A 24,357-nucleotide genomic window follows, 5' to 3' on the forward strand; every position below is an offset into this window, starting at 1 on the left:
CGAACGATCGAATTCTAAGGAAAACATGGGAAATAAAGATGAAACGTGGCGACAAAAAATTCGCTTCCAACAGAGCCTTCTATTGTTGTTCGGAGCACTTTGTCGAGACGGACTACAGAAAGAGTTTGACGGGTGCAAGGGGAAATTTTGTTAAAAGATGCCGTTTCTTCCATTTTTACGTGGTCAGATCGTAACGATGAAGTGAGTCAGAGGTCTGAGAGAGCAAAGGGACAAAACGACTAAGCCATTCCCCGGTCCTTTGGATATGGTAACCGAGAGCACGACTGGTACGTTTGAAGCAATGACCGCGTCCAAAAATAATCCCCAGGAAGAGATTTAGTTGCTGAGATTTGTGATCTGAGACAAAGACTCTCTCTATCAAAATTTGGCTTGGAACAATTTGCATCCAGTGACGATGACATCTTCTTTTACACAGGATTTCAGAGTTACAATGCTTTGATTGCATTTTGGACTTTCGTTAAACCATGCTCCGAGTCTCTGCTTAGCTGGAGTAGGGCACGTGCCAACGTGAACAGAAATCTTGCTGACACTGCGTTTCCTTAGTTACAAGGCCAGACAAAAGAAAAGCAACGAAAACGAGAAATACAGCCCGTTGATCAGTTTTGGATGCATTCTCGTCCCCAGAGGCCGCACTCCTTTTGGTCAGCACCAAGAATCTCGACCTCTGGATAGGTCCAGTGAGATTCCGGTTCTGATTGGCTTTGCAAAAACAATAGAATGAGAATGGAACCAATCAGATTTGTCAGACGACTCTGAGAATGCGCAGAGTGACGGGAAGTCCGTGAATCGCGGACTTCCGGTGTTGGACCCGGCCAGAGGTCGCGATTCTTGGTGCTGACCAAAAGGAGCGCGGTCTCTGGGGACGAGAATGTTATAGATGTTTCTGACAAGAGTAAGGCTTGGATTATTCGAGCGTGACCTTGCACACAGATTTGATGTGTCTATAAGTACTGTCTCTGATGTGGTTGTCACACGGGCAAACATTCTTTACATATTACTGGGAAGTTTGCCTGTGTGGCCTTCAAAAGAAAAGATAAAGGAACACTTGCCAGATTCATTCAAGGGGAAATATGAAAATGTGCGGGGAATTTTAGATTGCACAGAGTTAAAATGTGAACTGCCAAAGGAATATCAGAGGCATTCAGAAATGGATTCAGGTTATATAAATCTCACGACACATTCCGGCCTGGTTTGCATCTCACCCAGTGGTTGGATAACATTTGTCAGTCACCTATATCCAGGAAGAATCTTTTACAAAGAAATTGTCGGGGAAAGCGATTTCTGCACAATTTCAAGCACAAGACAGAGATTTAGTTGCTGAGATTTGTGATCTGAGACAAAGGTTTACGGTCACTTCGTTCCATGGTCACTTCGTTCCAATCACTTCGTTCCATCAAAGAGTCACTTCGTTCCACCAAATAGTCACTTCGTTGCAAAGAATAGTCACTTCGTTCCAGAGGCAAACTAAGCTATTAAACTTTTAATCTCAATAGATTTTTCCGAAAATTCGAAGTTAACGAATGCTTGGTCTGTTTTGAATCTTCGTGTACGAACGCATGACGAGCTTTGACCCGCAAAAAAAAATATGCAAATTAGGCTGAGTGTGGATTCAATCCACACTCAACTAATTAAGTCCAGTAACACGAGCCCGTGGTTCGCACATCTCTTCATCGCAGCGTGAAAGAGAACTGATAACTTACGACATTTCTGATGACATTTTATTCACAATAATGACGTGTGAAAAACTTAACACAACCGTTTGGCTTCATGCCCGTATAGCTGGCCAGCCTCAAATAGCCTAAAGACACGTAAACATCCACGCAATCAGCGAGAGACTTGACAAAGTGCCCTCTGGACTTGAAAGAAATAAAAACTTATCTCACCAAAATATATATACAAAATAGACATAATTTTAAATATAATGAACTAGAACCGACTTAAACTGACGTAGAACGTTAAAGAACCGAATTAAAACGCCGTGAAACTGGCTAAAGGTTCTGATTAGTCTGATGGGCTGAGCCCGGCATGTTTCGTCAGCATAAAACCCACGAAACTTATCGAATCGCGTAAGGCTAGAAACACTATTTTCAAAATCTTTATAAATATACAAATTATTTTACGTATTATGAACTAGAACCGACTAATTAGTTCCGCTGGGCATAATATTTATTCAACATTGAGCCCGGCGTGTTTCGTTAGCTTGAAACCCACAAAAACGTTTCGGATCGCATGAGGCTACATGTAAGTGACCTTAAGGTGGGAACTGCTTGATCCTACACGGATAAAAAGGAAACGGCGAACACCAAAGTTAATGTCTAGTTGCCCGAGAAAACAAAAAGAATCTAAAACTAGTGTCAACAGTGCAGCAAAAGTTCCTCCAAACTTGGCCGCTTAGCTGGATTGTCTAAAATAGCTTGCTTTGCTGCTTTCAGCGAAAGCGCTGTTGCAGTTGGCAACAAATTTAAAATGGCAAGAGCAATCCTTCCAATACTAAACACATCGGACTGTACACTCTGTCGGCTTTCTCCGCGGACGATTTCCGGTGCGATGTGAGGATATGAACGCCGGTACTGCTCTTGTGCAGACGCAGACAAGGACATTAGTGCTTTAGGATTGGAAATGAAACGCGCTTTCCCGAAATCAATGATTACTGGATTCCAATCTTTCCCACGTTTTTCGAGTACAATATTGTTTGACTTTAAGTCGTTGTGCAAAATGTCCTTGCTGTGGACATGGCTAAGGGCCTCGATAATGCCTCTTAAGATGCGAAGCCAGCATGGCTTGTCCAGCTCCACTCTTTTCATGGCCTTGTAAAGCGTTAAACTTTGTATCTTGTCCCCATGGAACTGAGTTACAAGACGAAATGGCGTTGACTTCGTGATAACTCCAAAAAGCAAGGGGAGTCCACGGTGGTCACCCAAGTGACTTATCATTCGGGCCTCGTTTAGAACCTCGCGTTTCACATCTTTGTCGGGCCTTGATCGTCTTGACTTGAATTCCTTCACTGCCACTAAAATTCCTCTGTAGTGGGCAAGATGGCATGTGCCGAAGGTACCAGAGCCCAAGAACTTGTTGGCATTGACTATCTCCGTGGGATTAATTTGTTTGATTAATTCATCTGACGTTTGTTTCACGTTGGCGAATTCTTCATGTCCAGCAGCTTTATCCATCCGTACCTGGACTTGCTCCTGTTGCTCTAGAGGACGGCTTACCGATGGCTTATCGGGCTGAATGAGGGCAGCTGCAGGATTGGGTTCCCCGGCTTCACCAACAGCGACAGGACTTTTTTCTGACGCGGCTTGCTCGACTGCGTGCTTGAGGCGTTTTTCTTCCGCCTTTTTGTTTCGCCACCGCTTCTTTGCTTCAATTCTAAGAGCTTTGAATTTGCTTTTATCCTTCATGTTCTTTCTCTTGTTTCTTGCCATTTTTCGCACTGAAAATATCTTATACTGATGGAACAGATCTAATCTGGTTGCGAAATCCAGATCTCGCGTGGGACGTTTCGCTTCCGGTTAATCGAGTTAAAAAATAGCAATATTTTGCATTACGTCACCTTCTATCATTTTGCCACGCAGTGCAGAGAGTTATGTCTGTTTAGTTGATGAGCCGGAAATGTGAACAACAGAAGAAATTTGACGTCAAATGTACCTGTGACCAGTAAATACCGCCATTCATTGAGAAGCCCTTCCGGTCAGGAGGTTAATTATTCAACAACATTTAAAACTTAAAAACATGGTGAAAGCGGTGTACAAGACGCATTGCGATCTTTGCTCCGGCTCTTTCAATACTACAAATGCTCTTCAACGACACAGACTTGTCAAGCACCGTGGAGCGCGATCGGTTTCCTTTTTGCCGTTTTATAAAGCACAAGAAGTCGTGCAGCTTCCTTCAAACAAATTGAAAGGACGTAGGTCTACAGCCTATAAACTGTGGATAGCAGGCATCGTGGAAAGCATAAACTCCTGCTTGCATCCCAAAGCCAAAGGTAAGTGTTATCTTTCCTGAATGTTTACATAAAACCCTAGTAAAGTCAATTGAAAGCGTTTGTGGAAAATGCCGTCATCTCGCGGATGTTGTTCATAAAAGGCTCATTGTTCTAGCGCTCGCGAACGAATAAATGGACGACATTGTAAGAATATTACGGTTGCACCGACATCCCCTATGTTAAAGGAGCTACGTCACGGTTTGCGCATATTGAAAAGTTTAGCCTCAATTTTTCAAATTCGTCGTTTGTAATCCGTGTCAATCTTCTCTATCCTTAGCCATCCTTGTTCCTTTATGGTTTATCATTATCTCTTTGGTGTTTTTCTATCTTATTAAACTGTTATTTTCAGATTTACTACCATTTAAAGGTAATTTTGTATGTGGCCAAAATAACTCAGAATACCGTGACTGAGCTCCTTTAACATTTTAAAGATGGGCAAGGAATCAACGCAACATTTGAGCGTGCTACATCCACAGAATACCAATGAAATAAAGCCAATAATGTTCTTGCAGACCCACATTTGCTTAGCAAGCGTAAAGAACGATTACCAAAAAACATAACTGTTACCTACTCCCCCCATGTCACTCCCTTACTCTAAGAATCTAATTTGTGGTTATTAGGAAAATGGTGTCGAGTGGAAAGATACGACGTACCACTAAATTACTTTGAAGCTTTGCTTGCGGATATGCCCAACGCATTCCCTAACAGTGTAAGAGATAAGCGGCACTTGCGCCCACCGGTATGGAAGGAAACCTGTCAAGTATTACACTACAGAGATTACCACATACGTGATGTAGTAGCCGCCCTAGAGCAGAAAAGTGGTTTAACGCTCAATTTAAAAAAGTCTTACCTTGGAGACAAGGAGATTACTGACTGTACCCAGGAACAAACAGGAAGAGACGCTCTTGCGGCGGCCAAAGCAAAGGCTCACGGTCGAACGGCAAACCAAACACCGACGCAGCAAATCCAAATTGTTGTTGGGTATGGCGAAGGAAGAGCAACGCGCGAATTTGAACTGATATGGTGGCCAGAAATGTTCTCGTCATCTAAACATGGAAAACTAACCCTTCGATTTTATGTTTCCAAAGTAATTATTTGATAAACTTGTTTGCAATTTGATGGCAATGTGCTGGTTTATTCTCCAGCTTAGTAGACAGCTGCGGGTATTTTTTTACAATGTTATGTGACGAATAAATTTGAAAGTACAACGAAACTCTCAATAATGTACATTTTTCGCTGACCGTTTCTCTGAATATATACATGTATGATAATAGAAAGCTTTTTTCAACTGCAATGTTTACGATAAACCAGTTAAGTGGAAGGACTACTAGAAAAACAGAATGGCTTCAAATAAAAACAAGAGAAAAACTACATTATGGCTTTAGATAACGACACTCCAAATACAACTGACTATCCAAGAAAGACAGAAATATGTTCAATCTGTTTCAGATAACATCAGGTGAACTGGGACTAGGCAAGAACGAAAGAAAGAATAGTTTCAAGTTTAAGCAAGAGTAAGAAATAGTTATCATGATTACATTCTGCCCTCAGATAACAACAGCCCAAATGCAACTGACTACCCAAGAAAGACAGAACTAGGTTCTGCCCTCAGATAACAACAGTTGAATTTGAACTGACTACCCAAGAAAGACAGAATTATTTCTTGTTAGTACAAGGGAAAAAATTACATTCTGTCCTCAGATAACAACAGCCCAAATGCAACTGACTACCCAAGAAAGACAGAACTAGGTTCTGCCCTCAGATAACAACAGTTGAATTTGAACTGACTACCCAAGAAAGACAGAATTATTTCTTGTTAGTACAAGGGAAAAAATTACATTCTGTCCTCAGATAACAACAGCTCAAATGCAACTGACTACCCAAGAAAGACAGAACTAGGTTCTGCCCTCAGATAACAACAGTTGAATTTGAACTGACTACCCAAGAAAGACAGAATTATTTCTTGTTAGTACAAGGGAAAAAATTACATTCTGTCCTCAGATAACAACAGCCCAAATGCAACTGACTACCCAAGAAAGACAGAACTAGGTTCTGCCCTCAGATAACAACAGTTGAATTTGAACTGACTACCCAAGAAAGGCAGAATTATTTCATGTTCGTAATAGGAAAAAAATTAAATTCTGCCCTCAGATAACAACAGTTGAATTGGAACTAAAGTTCGTTTACGAAAAATTTACATTCTGCTTTCAGATAATAGCTCAAACTGGATTCTCTACACCCACCAACAGTTTAGTAATGCTGAGGGTAAAAGAAAGCTACACTCTCCAATTAAGAATTTGTAACATTAGGTTTTTCCGGTGTATGTCCATCTCGCTAAATCTCCACTGGAACTTGTTAATGCAGGAAGACCCTCTGTAAATAAAATCGTTTGCTGCCATAATGACTCCAATCCCACAGCTTCCAGTGCCAATCATTCTGGGATCTACTGGTTCTTGTGATGGCATTCCAAAACGTTTAAAATGTGTGCAATGTTGCCAGAACTTCGTTTGTAGGGTAGGGTGGGATGGATGCATTTCAAAGAACAAGTCTAACAGCTCTTTGATTGAAGAAAGTGCTGTAGGAGGGGCAGCACGCGCTAGGCCATCATCAAAGTACATCTCCATATTTGCCACATCAACAACACTTAAGCCCCAGTGGTTTGGCAGATGAACTGGTACTAATATTTGCTGTAAGTTGTCAAACAAAAGTAAGTCAGATGCTACGTCTGCAACCCGTGTTCGCTTGAAACTCCTGTCACTTGACTTCATCCAGTCGTAGAATTCAGAAGGGAAGTACAGGGTGTCATCATTCCCATTTTCTCTGGCTTCTTCCAAATACTTTCCAATACAGATGTCTATGACAAAGCTATCGATGTACCTCTCTCCTGTTAGTTCAGAAAAAGAGGTGACATCGATGCTTTTCCTTCCAAATCTTAATATTGGTGTGGTAGCTGAATGATGCCATAGAGCATCTTGAATTAGGACCAGATCTGCCACTGAGCACTTCAACTGGGAGAGCCAATTTGCTTCAGATGATACTTTCCATTTAGTACCTGCCAGGGAGCAGAACTTCCTTAGAACGGACAAGCCATCTTCTGAAAACTGCCCTGTTCCAACAATGCTTATACCAGATGGATGCATTCCTTTTCTTCTCTGATCAACAAGCAGCTTCTGTGCCTTCTCAATGACATTTTCACAGGGGCGTTCCTTTAGAGTGTAAGGATCTGAAGCTGACATCTCACCGTAGACTGGCTGCAGAACCGAGGCTGAACTTCTGGACACTGGTGGTAACAAGGTGAATAGGGCTGCCTCTTCAGCTCTTGTTTTAGCTTTAGCTATAGCAACACGAAGATCCGACCCCGAATCAAAGGAACGCTCTTCCGTCACAGAGTCATCCTTCTTTACATTTATGGGCGTCTGCTCACTTTGTTTCATTTCAAAACTCACGTCCATAGGTGTTGGCTGACTTATGTCTGTGGGGCTGCCATTGTGCAAGCAAGTACTAAGATTAACTGCTGGAGGGTGCTTTGATAACTTTGTAGGGGCATTAGGCTGTAAGTCTGTATTCAGATAAGCTCCTGGGATACAAAAGTCATCATTGGTGCCTTCTGGGAGTGGTCGTTCATTTTCCCTGCTGTCTGACACATGCTTGGCATATTCGCGTTCCCAGTAAACATGATCATACTCACGGAGCCTCGATATCACATCATTGGTCACATGGGTTCCATGGTCTTTGTTGTAACTGTATGAAAGAAAGTCACTGCCAAACATTTGGTTGAACAGGCCATTCATCGTTAGTATCCATTTCTTTGTCTCCTCCGACCATGTTGTTGTACTAATACTCTTCCACCCGCACCCACGGTAGCAGAACTTTTTCTTGCCTAAAGAAGCAGAGAGGACGATTTTACATTAGTTAATTAAGGAAAGATATTCCCTACTAACTGTCTGTCTTGATCAATCGTGTTCTTGTCACACAGACATCAGTGAGATACCAATATGCTAAATTTAATAGGCTGTGCCTAAGCACCCAACTGCGTTGCATGTGGATAATCTAATAAAGAGAGGTTAATAAATGGAAAACCATGCAATTTACTTAATAATTTATGATAAACACTGAGCTTCAACCTGCACTCTGATAAGCATTTCATGAATTTTATTCATTTTATTTTAGCTTCTCAGACCTCCTGTTAGTCATGAAAACTACTCAGTAAAATTTCTTTTCCTGAGGATGCAGAGACAGGAACTGTAGAAAAAAGGAAAGACCCTCTTCCTCTAGTTGTCACCATGTTAACTAAAAGATGACTATTATATAACAAAGACACATCAATAATCGTTCAGTTGATCAATTTCCAATTTGGTTTGGTTAGGTAAAGGTTTCTCAACATTAATAACACAGGCGTAACAAAGGCATAAATTCCAATACATCTCCTCGGGCTGTTATTTTTTCACTTTTGTCTAAACATTAAAAGAGTAACACCTGCTACATCCAGCAAAGTGGGCATTAACTAAGAACTGCATGTTGTGGTTTCCAAGAGAGAAAGTAAAAAAAAATGTAACATGCTACAACTTGATTACATGTAAGTCTGCAATTAATTAATTGGTTTATTGACTAGTAACTTGCCTGAATAAATGCAGTCGCTTGCTTGATGGAATGCATATCGTAGGGACAGAAGCATGGTTGCATACCAGTGGGTGAGTATTTGATTCACTGAAAGATATTCAGTAAATCACTTTCTAGACACAATAATAGAACTGCACTAGCCCACACATGAAAACTGTAATATTACTGTAATATTACTTAAGTGAAACATTTGGCCGGAACACACAGACTGAAGAGTGTGCATGCAGCAGTTGTCCTTATTGTATTTTAAGAACCCTTTTAGATTTATTCAGTTTCTATTACAACACTTACAAGATTGGCCTGGTCCAGAGGAATCATGATTGGTAGCCTTGGAATATAGCTGTCTATGCAACTTGTGTGACGACTCAAATCCTTGACCAGAATATTTGTACATTAAACGAAAATGTCTAAGAAGCATCGCACTGTGGTCCACAACAAGATGTCCATAGTCACCAGTGCCCAAGTGTTGGCCAAATAACTTCTTTAGTAAGAAGCCCCATTCTTTGCACTGAAAAAAGCACAAACAAGATAAAAAACGATCATTGATATATTTATGGTAAATGAGTATATTTTGTAAGTCAAGGTTTAAAAAAACAAAGTATACCTTTATGTCATGGATGTCTATAAGTTCTTCATCTTCTGGTTTAAACACTTTGTCCCGCATGGTCAAAGCAATTCCTCGCCAATCACAGCATACCTGAATTATAAATGTGTGATTCATAAAATAAAAATAAAAGTGTAATACATATTTGATAGGTCATTTAAGAGCAAAACTGATTATTGATTAAATTTATCAAACTTTCACAGAAGCATCAACACAGTTGAATACCTGATAACGTTCCATTAAATTTGTTAGCAAAAACATTTATGTGATGTTACAGCTAGTTTGATAAGAATCTCAATCTAGCTTGATAATTAAGGTTGCACTATGGTATTACTGAAAGGGAAAAAATTCAATTTATACCACAGGGAAGATCTATTTCTATAGGTGTCTCTATTATGGCCACCTTTTCATACAGATTTGTTAGCTTAAAAAATAACTTATCATGTACCTTGCTGAAGAACTCAATCTGAAGCTCTCCCGCAAGCTTGGAGAAGTTATCACTGACATCTGCTTGTGGCTTTTTCTCGGATCTTTTCCTCTTTTTCTGTTTTGGCCCCTGAAGTGTTCCTTGACATTGATCTAGTGCTAAGAACTTTTCCTCCACTTCTACAAGTTTATTAGCCCAGTATTCTTTATGCTCCTCCAGAAATGATTTAAGTTCTAAAACAAAAAAACAAACACAACATAGCTTAAAACAACAACACCAACAGATGAGGCAAGTTACAAATCAGGTACCTGGCACTGACACCTTAAAAATGGATGTAGTTAAAATTACCTGTTTTGTCTACAAGATTGACTCTTTCCTGTTTAGACCCATGATCACGCATAAATACTCCATTCTCAAGAATATCTGCTATGAACTACAAAATGTACAAATATAAGTATGATATTGATTTTACTTTAGCCTTCTTCATTTAATTGCCTAACATGTGGTAACTACAAAATGAAAAAAGGAGCAAAATAGTTGTCAGTATACAAGATTCCTTGCCCTCAAAACTACATGGATTTAATTCATACATCGTCTGAACTTGCCTTGGCCAATCATTTGAATATTTGACTTAGCGATACCAACACTGGACCAGATTGAACAGTCTAGTTTTCCCAGGTTATATAGTTTTGTCTAGGGATCCTTCTTGATTATGAGGAAAATAACATGTCAACTATAAAGATTATAATGAGTTCAGAAACAGCTGTCTTCCTTTTTCTTATGCTACATGTTAGTACTTACTGATTTCCTTTGCTCAAAGAAGGTAACATAGCTCAAGCCACTTGCTTTGCTGAGCCAGCACATTCCTCATAATATGCCTTCAGTTTCTCGAGTGGCAAGGATGTCTCCACAATCTCTTCAAAGTTTTTCAGAATTTCCCTTTCAGTAGATCCTGGCATGAAAATAATGTAAATAAAAATGGTTAAACAATAGACCAATTTCGAGATATTAATATTCAACCTGAAACAATAGACCTCTATTGTTTTAGGCTGAATTGTAATATATAGAAATTGGTCCATTGAGCCTCCTTGAACACTGTGATTGTTAGTAAATATAATGATACTGCATCAATTACGAGTAACTTGGAATATACATGTTCAATATTCATCTTAAACATTTCCTTGGGCCTGCAATCAACACTTAAAAACGGAAACGCAAAGCATGTAATTCATAGTCTGATAATTCATGTCAGGCCAATTATTATGTGTACCTGAGAATGACGCTACTTGTATGTTGTGCTTTTCTATTGCAGTCTGCTGCCCTTTTCTTTCTTTAATGGTGATGCGTGGAAATCCTCTACAGTTTTCAGGACCATAATTAGACAGGACTTCATTCAACCTTTCAAGGCTTCCAATGTGATACGCAAACAAACCAAGAGAACCCAAAAGCTGTTCACAATTTCGCATTTCGCAATGCAAGGAGCAGAGATTTATGTTACATAAATCTTCCTCCAGAAGAAAATTTAAGTCATCACGAAGACCTGAACTCCTTCAAAAAAAGTAACAAAAATTAAAAAAAAAAAAAAAATAATAATAGTAATAATAATTATAATGATAATGATAATGATAATAATAATTTTTTAAATTTTTTTTTCATTTGCCAAACAAACAAAACAAGAATAGAATTTGAATACAATGATTAATAAATAACACTAATTAATATACAAGATTACAAAGAAGATACAAAACCACAATTTATATATTAAAGGATACAAAGCAAAATGGGGCTTGTGCGCTTAGGTGAGGGAACCTATTAAAAACTGCCGGGCTCGTAAACTTCGGTTCCCTCTCAAGAAACACCAGATAAATAATAAAATTAAGAAACCTGTCAGATAGAGACATTGGTTTCCAGACAAGAGTTCCAACACCTTTGAGGCTATATTTGCCAAAAAAGATTTGGCAGTCAGTTACATTGTTCTTTTCCTGTCTGGGATTTCCATTTTTTTTTAATTTTTTTTTTTTCAGATTCCAAGTGTGGTGGTATTTGGCAATACCAGGACTGATTGCAGTTGAAGCCCTAAGTAACACTCAATCTTGCTAGTAAATTAACCCTATTTGAACTCCCACACAAAATCTGTATCTAAACATAGTTATTATAATAACATTTGTTTTCTTTTTCAAGCTTCCAACAGTTAGAGGCAAAAGTCATTTTTATGTTGTTGTTTTTTTTCATTGGACATCTGATTACATTTCAAAAAAGAAAGAATTCAGAATAAAATTACCTTCCAATGTTTGCTTTTGATCGTAAGCAGTCTACGCAAGCTTCATCTGGATCAGCTCCATGGGATGTGCATGCCTTTAATAAACAAAGATAATTACAGTACATGGATAGTTGTGAAGCTCTAGCGTCTTGTTCTGCACACATAAAGTTGTCTACAGGTGATAACGCGTGGCTGCACTAGTAAATGCTATTGAAAATATTTCATGGTTATGTTGAAAAAAAGACTACACCAAATGTACATGAAACAGCTTTAATAATATTTCTAGAAATGTGACAAATGCGATACAGTGTTAATCTTGTTCGGGTAATTATTATTATTAGTACTATGCTTGCACAAGGAAGATTTAAGTTTCTATAGCACTAATGCAGCATCCTACATCAATACTTATGGCCATGTATCATAATGGCTGGTTGTCTCTTAACTAAGATCATCTTCTTTAGATGTCCAACGCATAAAGATACTTTGTTCATGTTGTTGCAGACTTCTTATGTCAAAATTGTATGGACTGATGATGATGTGATCATCATCATCATCATCATCAGGATTTTGGCAAAGTAAAACTTTCTGGATGCTGTACAGTTTAAAAATAGCACCACAGTCTGCAACAACAAAATCTGTGAGCAGAAAAAGAGAAAATCAAACTATTTCAACCCATTTTTGAGGAATTTTAAAAGCTGGACTGGGAGTCAGTGATTTTCACATTATAATGACATCAAACATTTATATTTACCCTTATGGCATCACAAAAGCTGCAAAATTCGGAACCATAGCCTTTTCCACCAAGAACAAAGTCTTCGTTATTTTTTTTGTTCAGAAGAAGACACAGTGCTTTGTAATCTAGTGTCACTACAACAAAATTAGAACATTTATTACAATTTTCTCCCATCGTAAGGATCAATTGCTATTTTAAAGAATGATTAAAGACTATTGAGCTTAATCATTTTGTTTCAAATGTAAACTGAAGAAATCCAGAAAATAATAAGCTCATATATTCCAAAGCATACTAATGAGAAACAACAAGAACAACAGGAATACTCAAGCCATAATGTTAAATATACTAACTTATCAAGCAAGATCTGAAAAATACCTGTGAACTTGACACTGTATCTTTTGCCATCTACCACAATGCCATGCTTTTTAATGTGGTTCTTTTGGGAATTGAGATTCCTAATAAGCTGTTTTAAGTTTCCTCTAAATATGAAACAAGAAATTGTATAAGATCATATCTAGTATGTAACTATTCTAATCATAAAGCACCAATAAAAAAAAGCAGTAGGATCAATTAAAAAAAAATTAATTTAAAAATGATTTGGGTTGATTGTTAGTTTCAATATAATTAACTTGGCCTGCCACGACTAGCCTTTTTTTAACTACAGACCAAGAAAACAACCCTGTAACTAATAATGTCAGTATAAATAAATGTTCCTGTTGTTATTTGTTAATTAATTAATTTTTTTTTTAATCATATTCAGGACTTCAAAATTAATTCAACATGATCTGGCATTTTAATGATTTTCAACCACTTAGGAAATTTCTTTGTAAAGTATAGTAATATTAGGATTATTGTGCATGTACTTCACTGAGTAATTTGTAGTACTAAGTTCCCAACCTAGCCGAACCTTTCATAAAAATTTGCAAGGCTGAGACCTTTTATTAAACCTGTTGACAGCTGATCTAGACAAATTACAGAGTTAGCCCAGTTTTGCTGGTACATTAGATACTTGGAAATATATTTCAATATTACAAATACATAATAAACATATCATTAAATGTAGACTCAAGATCTTACTTAAATTTCAAAGTTACAAAAGCTTGATGTTCTTCATATGTACAGTTTAGTATGTGTCTATGTCATTTAAACACAAAATTACTACTTACCTTTTCTCTTTACAATTTGCGATGGCAAGTGGGTAGATAGACAGTGCACTCTCTGAGCTCTTGTTGGAAAAATCGATAGGAGCAACACCAACAGCCACCTGATCTTTCCCTTTGGGTCAAAAAGAAACAATAGCCAGGTCCAAGCTTAGATATAAATAATCAATGCAATGCAATGTAATTTTTAAAAAAAAGCCTAAGTGACGGAAATAATTACCCAAACGCACAGCTAGCTTTGGCTGAAAACCACAGTTGGCAACAGATTTGACAATGTTACACCCAATAATCCCATCTTAAAGAGGTTACAGTACATAATGGGATATGCACAGTGGTCACTGAAAATTTGCATGGAAGTTGGAATTCATGTCAAATTACAAACAAAGTTTCAGTTAAAAGTAAATAGGAGCCTAATATTCCAAAGACAAATTAACACGCAGAAAATGTAACATTAATGGTCATTGAATACCTCCAAGGGGACGACCATCAAGCTTGATATTGAATTCCATGCCTTCTGTGTCAGAGGAGAACAGGCGTTGTTCTCTTATAGCCCAAACAAGCACTCCACTCAAGTCAACATCACAGGCATCAAAGTCTGTGTCCATCTTGGTGATCTTCAGGGTCTTCCTCACCACAGAGAAGACAAGTTTTTTCACTGCCTTGATTTCATTTTTAGTAAGAAGTACAGGAGTGTCCTCAACTCTCTTAAGAAAAATAAAGGGTAATAAAAAATAGGTCAGCCTAAACAATAAACAATGACAGTCTATTGCTTTGGTTGCAATAAGTGCTTAATACTGCTGCTCAAATACCAATTCAACTTGATTGGCTGAAGTACCACAATTAATGCTTGTTTTGTTTTGTTTGTCTAAAATTGATTGTTTTTTTGTTGGTAATTGTTTTAATTACTTTGCTTTTTAGCTTTGTTTTGTTTTGATTTTTGTGTGTGTGTTTTTTTTCTTTTTTTTTTTTAATAGTCTGTAACTCAAAGACTCAATTTTTCAACAGGAATCTAACCTATGGTCTATGGCATTCCTAGCCCAGTGGAGAAATTATTATCACTTGTATGTTTGACAGCAAATAAACAAACTAGGTAGTTATTTTCAAATTAGCCAGAGACATTGAACACATAATCAAGAAAATATGGTAACAGAAGGCAGGTTTTAGGATCAAGGCTAGAATGTAGGAGGAGGGGTGCTCCCTTATATGGGATGGTATGGTAACTTTATTCATCTATTGTAAATCCTTCAGCGAAGATTACAAAATAAAGAGATCAACTAATCATCCCTAACTAAACTAGTAACCAGTGAATGATCGGTGTATTTAGAAAAATCATAATAGAATTTGGAATAAACTTACCCCACTCTTCCCGAGCTGAGTTAAATTCAACAACGTCTGCCACGCTGAATCTGGAAGCCTGGTTTGGAGCTTAAAATACAAAAGTGCCCAGTCTGGGACTCTCATGCTCTCAATGATCCTTTGATAAGTGGAGGATGATAACAGTTCTGAAAGGCCTCTCTTTGAACCCTTAGCATCCATGACCATGTCCACAACTTCAGATATGGTATCCCTCACATGTTCTTTCTCCGAGTCATTTCCAAATAGGAAAGTGTTCCCTAGCACACAAGAGATGGAATCACGATACTTCTCGCTTACATCGTTTAGGGATGACATCACTTCTCTACACTGGCTGGCTATTCTTCTCTTTTTGGTTGTTGATCCCAGTGGACTATTCTTAGTATCTTCAATGGAAGCTGGTGATGATGTGGGGGAGGTTCCAGCAGACGATGGTGTCGAACTACACGATATCGTGGACTCTAGAGATGGTGAATCGCGTGTCCATGAATGTGCCGGATTTCTTTCGTTAATCTGAGACTCGAGTTCAATAATCTTCGAATGAAGTGTTTTTAACTCGGCCTCTAGCGACTCGATTTCCAGTTGCCTCTGAGCAAGCAAATCAACTACTCGTGTTTTCCCGCCAGAATTAATGTCTTTCACGTTCGATGGTTCCAAGTCAAAGGTAATTGAATTTACCAGTTTTAAGACAGACTGGAAGAAAGGCGAACTGATTAGACCGTCAGGTGGAATTTCCCTCTGTCTTAGAAGTCCGGCACACAGTCCAAATGAAGATGCTACGAACATATTACGTGGCTGTCTGTTCCATCTCGCGGAATTGGCGGGCTTGAGTTCGCGCGTTACGACGAGCTTGACTTCGTCGGGAAAATTGGTAAATATACTATTTCGAGAAAAGTCCGATGGCTTCACTCCACCACACAACTCTTTAGTAAGCACATACCATACTTTCTGCGGATCAAGAGAGTCGCTTGTAACTCTGGCGAGCGAAGACCACTCGAACTTCGATGCTGCCGGCGCCGGCGGAGACGGATCTTCCTCCATGCCGGTGAAGCCAATGACATCGAAATAAAATACATGGTGCTTTAGCAATTTGAAATTGCCGCCAACGTAGATTATTACCAGTTTAGTAAACATTTAACCAATCATTGTCAAAGAGTCACGGTGCGCTAATAATTTCGAACCGTAGTATGGATTATTTAGCATTGTGTTAGAACTGAGAAAATAATCAGCCGGCAAACAACTCATAATGTTCTGTCGACAGATACGCGAAGGCTTAATTGACAACTCTTTACACTCCGCAGATCAGGAGGCGGATCATTTTCTTGCATCCCGCTGAGAACTTTTTTCGCGGTCAAAGCTCCTCATGTACTCCGCGGCACAGCTAATAAATGTGGCATCGACGTACCAAGACTTTGAACGGGCAAGGAACTCGAACTGCTGATCGGTGGCGAAAACTAGGTGTCTCCGACTCCGCACTCTGATGTCAGCAAGCAGGAACTCTGATGGGATATGGTCTGCAGCAATTTCAAATTCCAAGTCCTGGGGATCTTTTTGGTCTGATGCGAAGGTTAAAACACTTTCACTGGGATATTTCTATCGAATCGACACCACTTTGTATCGAATCGACATGGAGTTTAGTAGCTTTGTAAAATTTGTAAAATTTCCCCTTGGAACGAAGTGACTATTCTTTGGAACGAATTGACTCTTTGATGGAACGAAGTGACTTGGAACGAAGTGACCGGATACCGAGACAAAGACTCTCTCTATCAAAATTTGGCTTGGAACAATTTGCATCCAGTGACGATGACTTCTTCTTTTACACAGGATTTCTGTCAACTAATTGAAACAGAGGATCAGTACCTTGCAGACAAGGGTTTTGAAATCCATGACCTGATAGCCCTCAGAGGAGGGAGACTGTACATTCCTCCCAAGAGGTTTTCTGCCATTGACCAGTTCACAGAAAACCGATGTTTCGAAACCATGAGTATAGCTAATGTTCGTATTCATCTTGAAAGAGCAATTAAGCGAATAAAGACGGCATATATTTAATCAAGTTCTACCTCTTTCAACTTAGGGGTCCATAAATCAGATATGGACTGTTAACTCTACCTTATACAGTAAACACCCACATATAAGAACCTAGATTTTTCCAAGTTAGGCTAAATAGGTTCTTATAAGAATGGTATTTACAGTAGCTTTAGGCTATCTAGGTTCTTAAATTGGTTCTTATTTCCACAACTACTCAATGATACGTGTGGTAAGACTGATTTCCTTTGATGAGGATGCTGATACCTGTATATTTCAATCATCGTCAGTTAATGAAGAGGAGATAAGTCGATGACATGATTCGTAGCACAACTAAGGCTTTAATTAAACTGGTATGACGATAACAGAACGAGCGAACTTTCAGACACGAGTAGAACAGAACGAGGGCCGAGGCCACGCATGCCTATAACTAGTGTACCGCTGTCCGGTACTGGCCTGGCGTCCTTTTCTTCTGCTCTCAAACTATATAAAAAGGGGACGAGTTCCTTGGGTACATTGCAAATATCGAGTTAGATCCAAATAAGTAACAGTAACGGATATAAAATTTATAAAGAAAATAAATCGAGTTTTTTGAACCAAGGGGTTGCATAGTTGGAGTTCATAACACAGAGTCAAAAGCTTAGAGTTTATTGTGTCCATAACCTAATTACGGTCCATAACAAAGTCATCATATCGTGCGGGACGGCGTCGCACGCGTGTGGATCTGCGGGGAGAGGAACGGGTATCAGAGTCATTGCCTGTGATGGGGGAGTCTAAAACTGGATCAGGAGGATTGTCTTGGCAGGGGTCGTATGGGTCAGCAGGAAGGTTCACATCAGGAACCTCCTGAGTAGCAGGTGTAGATATTGCACTTGGCATGACGGGTGGAGATGGAGGGGAAGGTACTGGTTGCGCGGGAAGAGCTTCGTCGGATAAGGAGTCAGTATCACTGTTGACTGCTGATGATCGGAAGTCTCTTACTTTGGATGGGACCCTGTAGCAATCAGATGTCTCCACGCGGTAAGATGTGCTTCGAAGTTGAGAGCCAACAAACTTTCTGATGTTGCAGAAAGAGCCGGTTACTTCTACGACCAAATGGCGATCGCGAGCTCTTGTCTTGTTACGATCAAAGAAGAGGTAGACTAAATCAACGACGGTGATGTGATTAGCCGGGCGGCGCCTCGTGATGGGGGCCTTTGCCTTCTCGCTGTAGGTGTGGTTGGCGATACGTTGTTCGTTCTGCTTAACGATGATGCTTTGGTCGGGCAGTGGTATTTGATGGTTTGAGAATTGATCCCGCTGTGTCCACATCTCTCTAGAGGAAAGGCCACGTGAGCGGATGCGCGCGTTGAGGTTGGCTGTGGCTATTGCTAGTGTCAAAAGGGGCACGGGGCCTCCAAGGGGGTCGTGTCCGAGTAATTCGTTTTCGATCTGTTGAACCGCTCTCTCGGCCACAGGATTCTTGTTGCGATTTTTGGCATGTCCGAGGTCTATGGTGATTCTGTGATGCTTTAGTTGTTGATCTTCTGTCAGTGCCTTGAATCCTGGGGCAGGATCAGTGCGTACGACGACTGGCGGTCTGTCTAGTGGACGCATTTGGACACATAGGCGGATAATAGCGTCACGTAGGGTGTGGCGTTGCTCATCCTCTTCTAGAGTCGTGGCTGTGAAAGAAGTCACGCATTCACGTAGCACTAGTATGAGCTGTCTCGATCGTTTGATAATGTCTGCGGCGAACGAAACACCAACGGTCTCGGGTGGAAGGGAGGTTGACTGATTTTCGCGCGCTTTCGGAGTTTGACGCAAGGCGGTACACTGGTGGCAAGCTTGAGTCACTCGGCCTATGGCTTTGTCTATATCTAGAGCATACAGATAGCGTTTTGTGACAGCCTTGAGTTGATGACTTGATGGGTGACTGAGCTGGATTTGTAACGCGGTTAAGAGTTCTCTAGTACCTGCCGGGGAACAACAATGTATTCACGGGTGGGAGCGAGAGGCTCCTTACGCTTAACAACGAGTAAGCCGTCCTTGGCAATGGTAGCGATATGAGGTACCTTTTAACGTCCCCCATGTTAGTGAGCTTTTTCGAAGGACGCGTTCCCTGTTGTGGATGCGCGTAGGTTCGTCGCAAATCAGGACATTCCGACTGTGTGGCCAACCAGGCAGTGCGACTGGTGAACGGGAGGTGCCCATTGCCACTGAATATGTCTTGGATTGACGTGCGTCTGATATCAGAATCTTGGGTGAGTCTTGTGAAGGCGCAGACTTGGCAGGCCTCATCCTCACACGGAGCTGCATTGCGACGGGCAAAATCTGAAGGTAGTATCGCGGAGCCAGATACATATCTTACAGAAGCCTGGTAACGGCTCACGGTAGAGAGAGAGGTAGATACGCGGGGGTTTGCTGAGAACTCTCCTCTGCAGAGTTGTTCATACGCCTGTACGCAAGGTATGCTGTCGGTCAATATGCAGGCCTTATGATGCTACTGTATCAGGTATGGGCTGAAGTGTTTGGTGGCAACGGCGATTGCTAGGGCCTCCACCTCACATGGTAACCACGTTAATTGTGAGCCTCGCAGTTTGGCGATAAAAAAACCTGCTAGGCTTAACTTGTCATTACGGGTGACGTACAGTGTGGCGCCTATTCCAGGTTTTCAAAGTGCTCCGTCTGTTACCATCCACAGTTGATCACTCGGGATGGGGAGCGAGATGGTATGAGCAGTAGAAAGGGCTGCCTGGGCCTTGTGGAATGTCGCACGGAGGTCGTCTGTCCACTGAATAGTCTCCCTAGATTTACGGCCAGCGAAAGTGTCGTCAAGTTTTGCAAGGAGTGTAGAGCATCCTGGGATGACGCGGGAGAGTACCTTGAAAGCTCCGATGAGTGACCTCTTTCGGGTGACAATGTCGGGTTCGAGGCACGAGGCAAGAGCGTCGATACGGTGCGGGCTAGCACTTAAAGTGCCAGAGTTCCAAACCCAGCCTAGTATCGTTGTGGACTGAAGGTTGACGATCGTTTTGGATGTGTAAAGGCGAAGATCACACTTGTGCAGGGCCTGTAGAACTTTCTTCCAGTTCAATAGGAGTTCACCCGGAGAGTTTCCGCCACATTTTGCTCGAAGCCTTGATTCAGTTGGGACTGGAGTTCATCTCCTAATAATTTCCCAGTGATTGGAATGTGGGCAAATACAAGGCACTATATTCTTTGTACAAGCAAGGCATTATTAAATCACGACATTTCTGGAACAAACTCTGATTACTGTGACCCAACAGTGTGATAGCATCTGTATTGAAGGTCAGAAGTACCTCCATATTTGAGGTGATATTAGAGTTTTTCGAGTCAGCAAGTGTAGCCATAATTTTGCTGGCTGAGCCAGTCAAGATAGCCCCAACTTTCGTGACTGCCTTTTGAATGGCCGCTACGCGGAGATCCCTCCGTTTAGCCTGATGAGTAAGCTTGTCCCAAATTTCAGGGTTCACTGTTGGTACAGTGACCTTGTCACAGTTTGATGCGCGGCCATATTTGTCAAGTTTCTCCTTGTACTTCCCGTCACCAAGTTTAGCTGAGAAACGTTTGTTGACAAATTTTGCCAGTTTGGCGGTTACGGCCTCAGACGTCTTTTCTTCGGCATCATAGTTCTGACTAATGTTGCCGAAAAAGCTTGTCGAGGGGTCCTCGACCCCGCTTAAAATTTTCGGTGGCGCCGGCTCTTGTTGAGCACGAGTGGCCTGAAGCGATGTGCTAGAATCTGCTGAGTCCGCCGATTCATCCCCAGACGTCTCATCGCTGAGCTCATCGCAACGAGCAGTCGTGACTTTTGTCTTTTAGCATTAGAAGGCGATGCTGTGTCAGCATGCATTCTCTTCAATGCATTTCCCATTGAGGAAATGTTTCCCACCATCGCCGCCATGGTCTGATTCATGTTGGCGATCATAGCGGCAAGCGAATCGCTTGAGTTCTTAGTCTTCTCGGTGTTTTCTGCTGCGTTGGTCGATTCCATGTCGTCTCTTAAAAGGGCGTCTTCATCGCGGCAGTAATATTAGTCTTGTTCCGTGGGCATTGTCGGATAAAAGGACACCATTTCTCTAACTTTCTTACTCCTCGACTCAGTTGTTTTCTTGGTGTTTTTCGTTTGAGCTTTTTACTCAATTTCATCCAGTTGCTCGTTGTCTAGGTCCGAGTTTTGACTAGAAAAAAGCTGAAAATTTGGGACTTCAAAACCTCCAAACGTCAATCGTTCACTACAGAACTACAAAGTGAGCAAGTGCAAACTCATCCACAAATATTCGCGCCAAGTGTAACATTGAAATGGTATCCTCAGGATCTCATTGGCCGAGCGAAGTTGTTTGACATCTCTGCAGCCAATCAGAATCAGGGCGGCAAATACATTTTCAGCCCGCGCATTCCCGTTTGGCCCGCAAAATGGCGTGTTTTACAAAGGGCAGTTTGTCATTTGGCCGCGCGTATTGATAATAATGTGCCTTAAAATGTTCGGATTATGTTTACTATGGCAAGTGTCCTGAGAAATGTGTCGGTCACTTCGCCAACGCTTCACCGATACTTGGCTGATACTGCGCCGATACTTCACCTACGTTCAGCTCCAGCTGTATTAACAGTCTACTGTGTACCATACGCTGGAGAATAAAAAGCGCGAGTTGGACTTTCTCAGGGGAGCGCGAGAGAGAAAACTGATGAGGCAAGAATTGGTTTTAACCAGAAGCCATTGTCTAACTTGATGTCAATTTATCGTGATAATGTCATGAAGTCGTAGCATGCTGACAGAAAAAATTCGGAAAGAGCGTCTGTGTGTCAGCATTGATAATCATGTTCGAGGCCACGTAATTTTTTCCGGAATGTGTGTAAAATAACCTGATTGGTTGATCGATCGATTGTGTTCTAATGAAGTGTCACGGTTGTTAATTGTTGAACTCAGTGATTTGCGTTTTACTGGAGGTGATCAGCTTTTTACTACGGCAAGATTATTCCGCGAGGACATGAACGGTCTCGTGCAAAGATCACATGCAGAGTACAAGTTCCTCTGTTCTCGTCAGGGGCGAGTCAGCTATTTTGGGTTTTATTATGCAAGGAACACGATTGTCAACGGCAAAAAAAGTAGATGCTTTCTACGATGTTTGTTTTCGAAGAGGGCGGATGTGATACAGATTATTTAACAATTATTCTAAGAGCGCGTGTTAGATATGAGATGGTAGATAGCTACGCCATATGGGACAGAAGGGAAATCCCTGATTACTGGAATCAGGGTGTCATCATTAAGATACCAAAGAAAGGAGCTCTGTCTGAATGTAGCAACTGGCGTGGCATTACATTATTATCCACTCCTAGTAAGATCTTAGCGAAAGTCATCATGAAGCGCCTATCATAAGCTGTGGACCTTAAACTCTGCGAGGAACAGGCAGGTTTCAGGGGAAGAAGGGGTTGTATTAATGATATTTTCACGCTGATTTAACAGAGTACCGAATGGCAGCGAACTCTCTATGTGAACTTTGTAGATTTTGCACAGGCCTTCGACAGCGTACACCGGCACAGCCTCTGGAAGATATTATGAGCGTATGGAATCCCCTCCCAACTTACTGAGATCATCAAAAGCTTCTATGACAACTTTACCTGCTGTGTTGGTGATGGTGACATCTTATTTGAAGTCCACACTGGTGTCAGACAGGGTTTTGTCATGTCCACAATGCTTTTCAACCTTGTTGTGGGCTGGATCATGCAGCGCACCACTGGGGATCAGATCAGAGACATCAGATGGACACCCTTTTCCTACTTGGAAGACCTGGATTACGCTGATGATCCAGCCTTACTATCACACACCCACACGCACATTCAAGAGAAGACACAGCGCCTTAAGAGTAAATGTCAGTAAAAATCAAAGAAAATTCTAAAAATGTGGCCACGGTCGAAAAATCGATTTTGCTCATAATTTGCCAGTTTGAAGGCCTAGGTAAGTAACTGAAGGAAATCAAGTTAGTTTTTTGAAATATCCAATATAACGGCAGAAATTCACGAAAAACGGTTATCGCACCGAAAGCTTAGATTTCACTTCGCGATAATCCGAAATTTTACACTTTTCAGCTTCTTGCTTAACAGTCGTTTACATCGCTGTGCAACGTTCTCAACTTTAAATGTATACATTGATTCTTCCTTAATCAAGAGATAGTGATTGTTTTTATTTCTTGTGTTTTCTGGCCGAACTGAGCCCCGATTAAGTAGACATACTTTTCTAATTAAAACAAAACTCAAAAGTTATGCAAATTCAGTGAGGAAAAACGCTGACCGGTAGTGCTTCAAATTGTCTGATATTCTAGCAAAAGACAGTTTAGTCAATGAATTGTAGGCCTACAGTTTCATTTTTGTGGGATCTACCAGCAATTTTGCATGAACGCCGATCAAAAATCGAGAAAATTGCAATTCAGCCCCTTTGAAATTTGCAATGTAACGCAATACGCTAAAATAGGTAAGACCATTTTTGTTGGCTTGAGACAGGACAATCAAAGCCTATGAAGGTCTTTTACATTTGAAAAGCTTTAAAAGTAGTATTTAACTTACAAAAAAAAATCGCCGACAAGAGTTTAAAAAAAAAGCGAAAAAGAAACACCAAACTTTTAAATCGCACTCTCCATCTTCTCGCTGCCCAGTGTCACGCTCGAGCGATTTTTCAAGGGAAACAAATTTGAAACCATTTTTTCACCGTTCAAAATGAGTCAAATTTTAATAACAAGATCTTTGTTGTTGATGTGCGAAATCATGCATTAACAAGAGAAGATTGCCCAGTTAATCTGCCGAACGAAGTAAAAAAGGTCCCAATAGTATATACATATTGGAACGATGTTAGGGATTACAAGCTTTATGCCGTCGCCAGCCAGTAGGAGGCTATCTATTCCCACGAAAGTGGAATACGGTGGAATTTGTGCCGGCACGCAGTTACGGTCATACCGCTCATACAGTGTAACAAGAATATCAAAAGCCACTAAAAGTCCTTCAGATTTTATCGCATTGAGACATACATGAAGAATATTTTTGGCGAATGTGTGCGTTTCGAGAAACCGAGAAACTTCTTGGAATCGACAATCTCATTGATTAGGTCAGGAGTCCATGACCGGCTCCTGATTAGGTACAGGTCCAGAAGTTGATTCATGTCACTCAAGGATCTG

The 24,357-nt window shown here is 40.7% G+C and overlaps 4 protein-coding genes and 1 pseudogene across 5 annotated transcripts; 2 read left to right on the forward strand and 3 right to left on the reverse strand.

Moving 5' to 3' along the window:
• Nucleotides 1-1,721: 1,721 nt before the first annotated feature.
• On the reverse strand, nucleotides 1,722-3,754 carry LOC110042353 (uncharacterized). Its single transcript, XM_089284904.1, has one exon. It carries the CDS (start codon nucleotides 3,444-3,446, stop codon nucleotides 2,376-2,378), a length of 1,071 nt encoding a protein of 356 aa, XP_089141030.1. The 5' UTR covers nucleotides 3,447-3,754; the 3' UTR covers nucleotides 1,722-2,375.
• On the forward strand, nucleotides 3,743-5,219 carry LOC149115414 (uncharacterized). The gene is made up of 2 exons (XM_089284905.1): nucleotides 3,743-4,006; nucleotides 4,627-5,219. The coding sequence occupies exons 1-2, from the start codon at nucleotides 3,754-3,756 to the stop codon at nucleotides 5,103-5,105; spliced, it is 732 nt and encodes a 243-aa protein (XP_089141031.1). The 5' UTR covers nucleotides 3,743-3,753; the 3' UTR covers nucleotides 5,106-5,219.
• Nucleotides 5,121-16,305, reverse strand: LOC110042336 (uncharacterized; annotated as a pseudogene). Its single transcript, XR_016206037.1, has 14 exons — nucleotides 15,167-16,305; nucleotides 14,280-14,514; nucleotides 13,817-13,925; nucleotides 13,026-13,129; nucleotides 12,669-12,784; nucleotides 11,939-12,012; nucleotides 10,928-11,205; nucleotides 10,459-10,609; nucleotides 10,006-10,090; nucleotides 9,679-9,890; nucleotides 9,231-9,323; nucleotides 8,918-9,134; nucleotides 8,627-8,713; nucleotides 5,121-7,886 (listed from the first exon to the last, which is right to left on the reverse strand). The product of XR_016206037.1 is annotated as an uncharacterized LOC110042336 (transcript).
• Nucleotides 16,306-17,506: 1,201 nt separating this feature from the next.
• Nucleotides 17,507-19,439, reverse strand: LOC149115415 (uncharacterized). The gene has a single exon (XM_089284906.1). The coding sequence runs from the start codon at nucleotides 18,782-18,784 to the stop codon at nucleotides 17,852-17,854; it is 933 nt and encodes a 310-aa protein (XP_089141032.1). The 5' UTR covers nucleotides 18,785-19,439; the 3' UTR covers nucleotides 17,507-17,851.
• Nucleotides 19,440-22,388: 2,949 nt separating this feature from the next.
• On the forward strand, nucleotides 22,389-23,069 carry LOC149115416 (uncharacterized). The gene is made up of 2 exons (XM_089285686.1): nucleotides 22,389-22,527; nucleotides 22,846-23,069. The coding sequence occupies exons 1-2, from the start codon at nucleotides 22,389-22,391 to the stop codon at nucleotides 23,067-23,069; spliced, it is 363 nt and encodes a 120-aa protein (XP_089141812.1).
• The last annotated feature ends 1,288 nt before the right edge of the window (nucleotides 23,070-24,357 follow it).

The sequence above is a fragment of the Orbicella faveolata genome, unplaced genomic scaffold (genome assembly GCF_042242905.1).
Source record: "Orbicella faveolata isolate gen_17 unplaced genomic scaffold, um_ofav_v1 contig_13, whole genome shotgun sequence".
Classification (NCBI taxonomy): Eukaryota; Metazoa; Cnidaria; class Anthozoa; order Scleractinia; family Merulinidae; genus Orbicella; species Orbicella faveolata.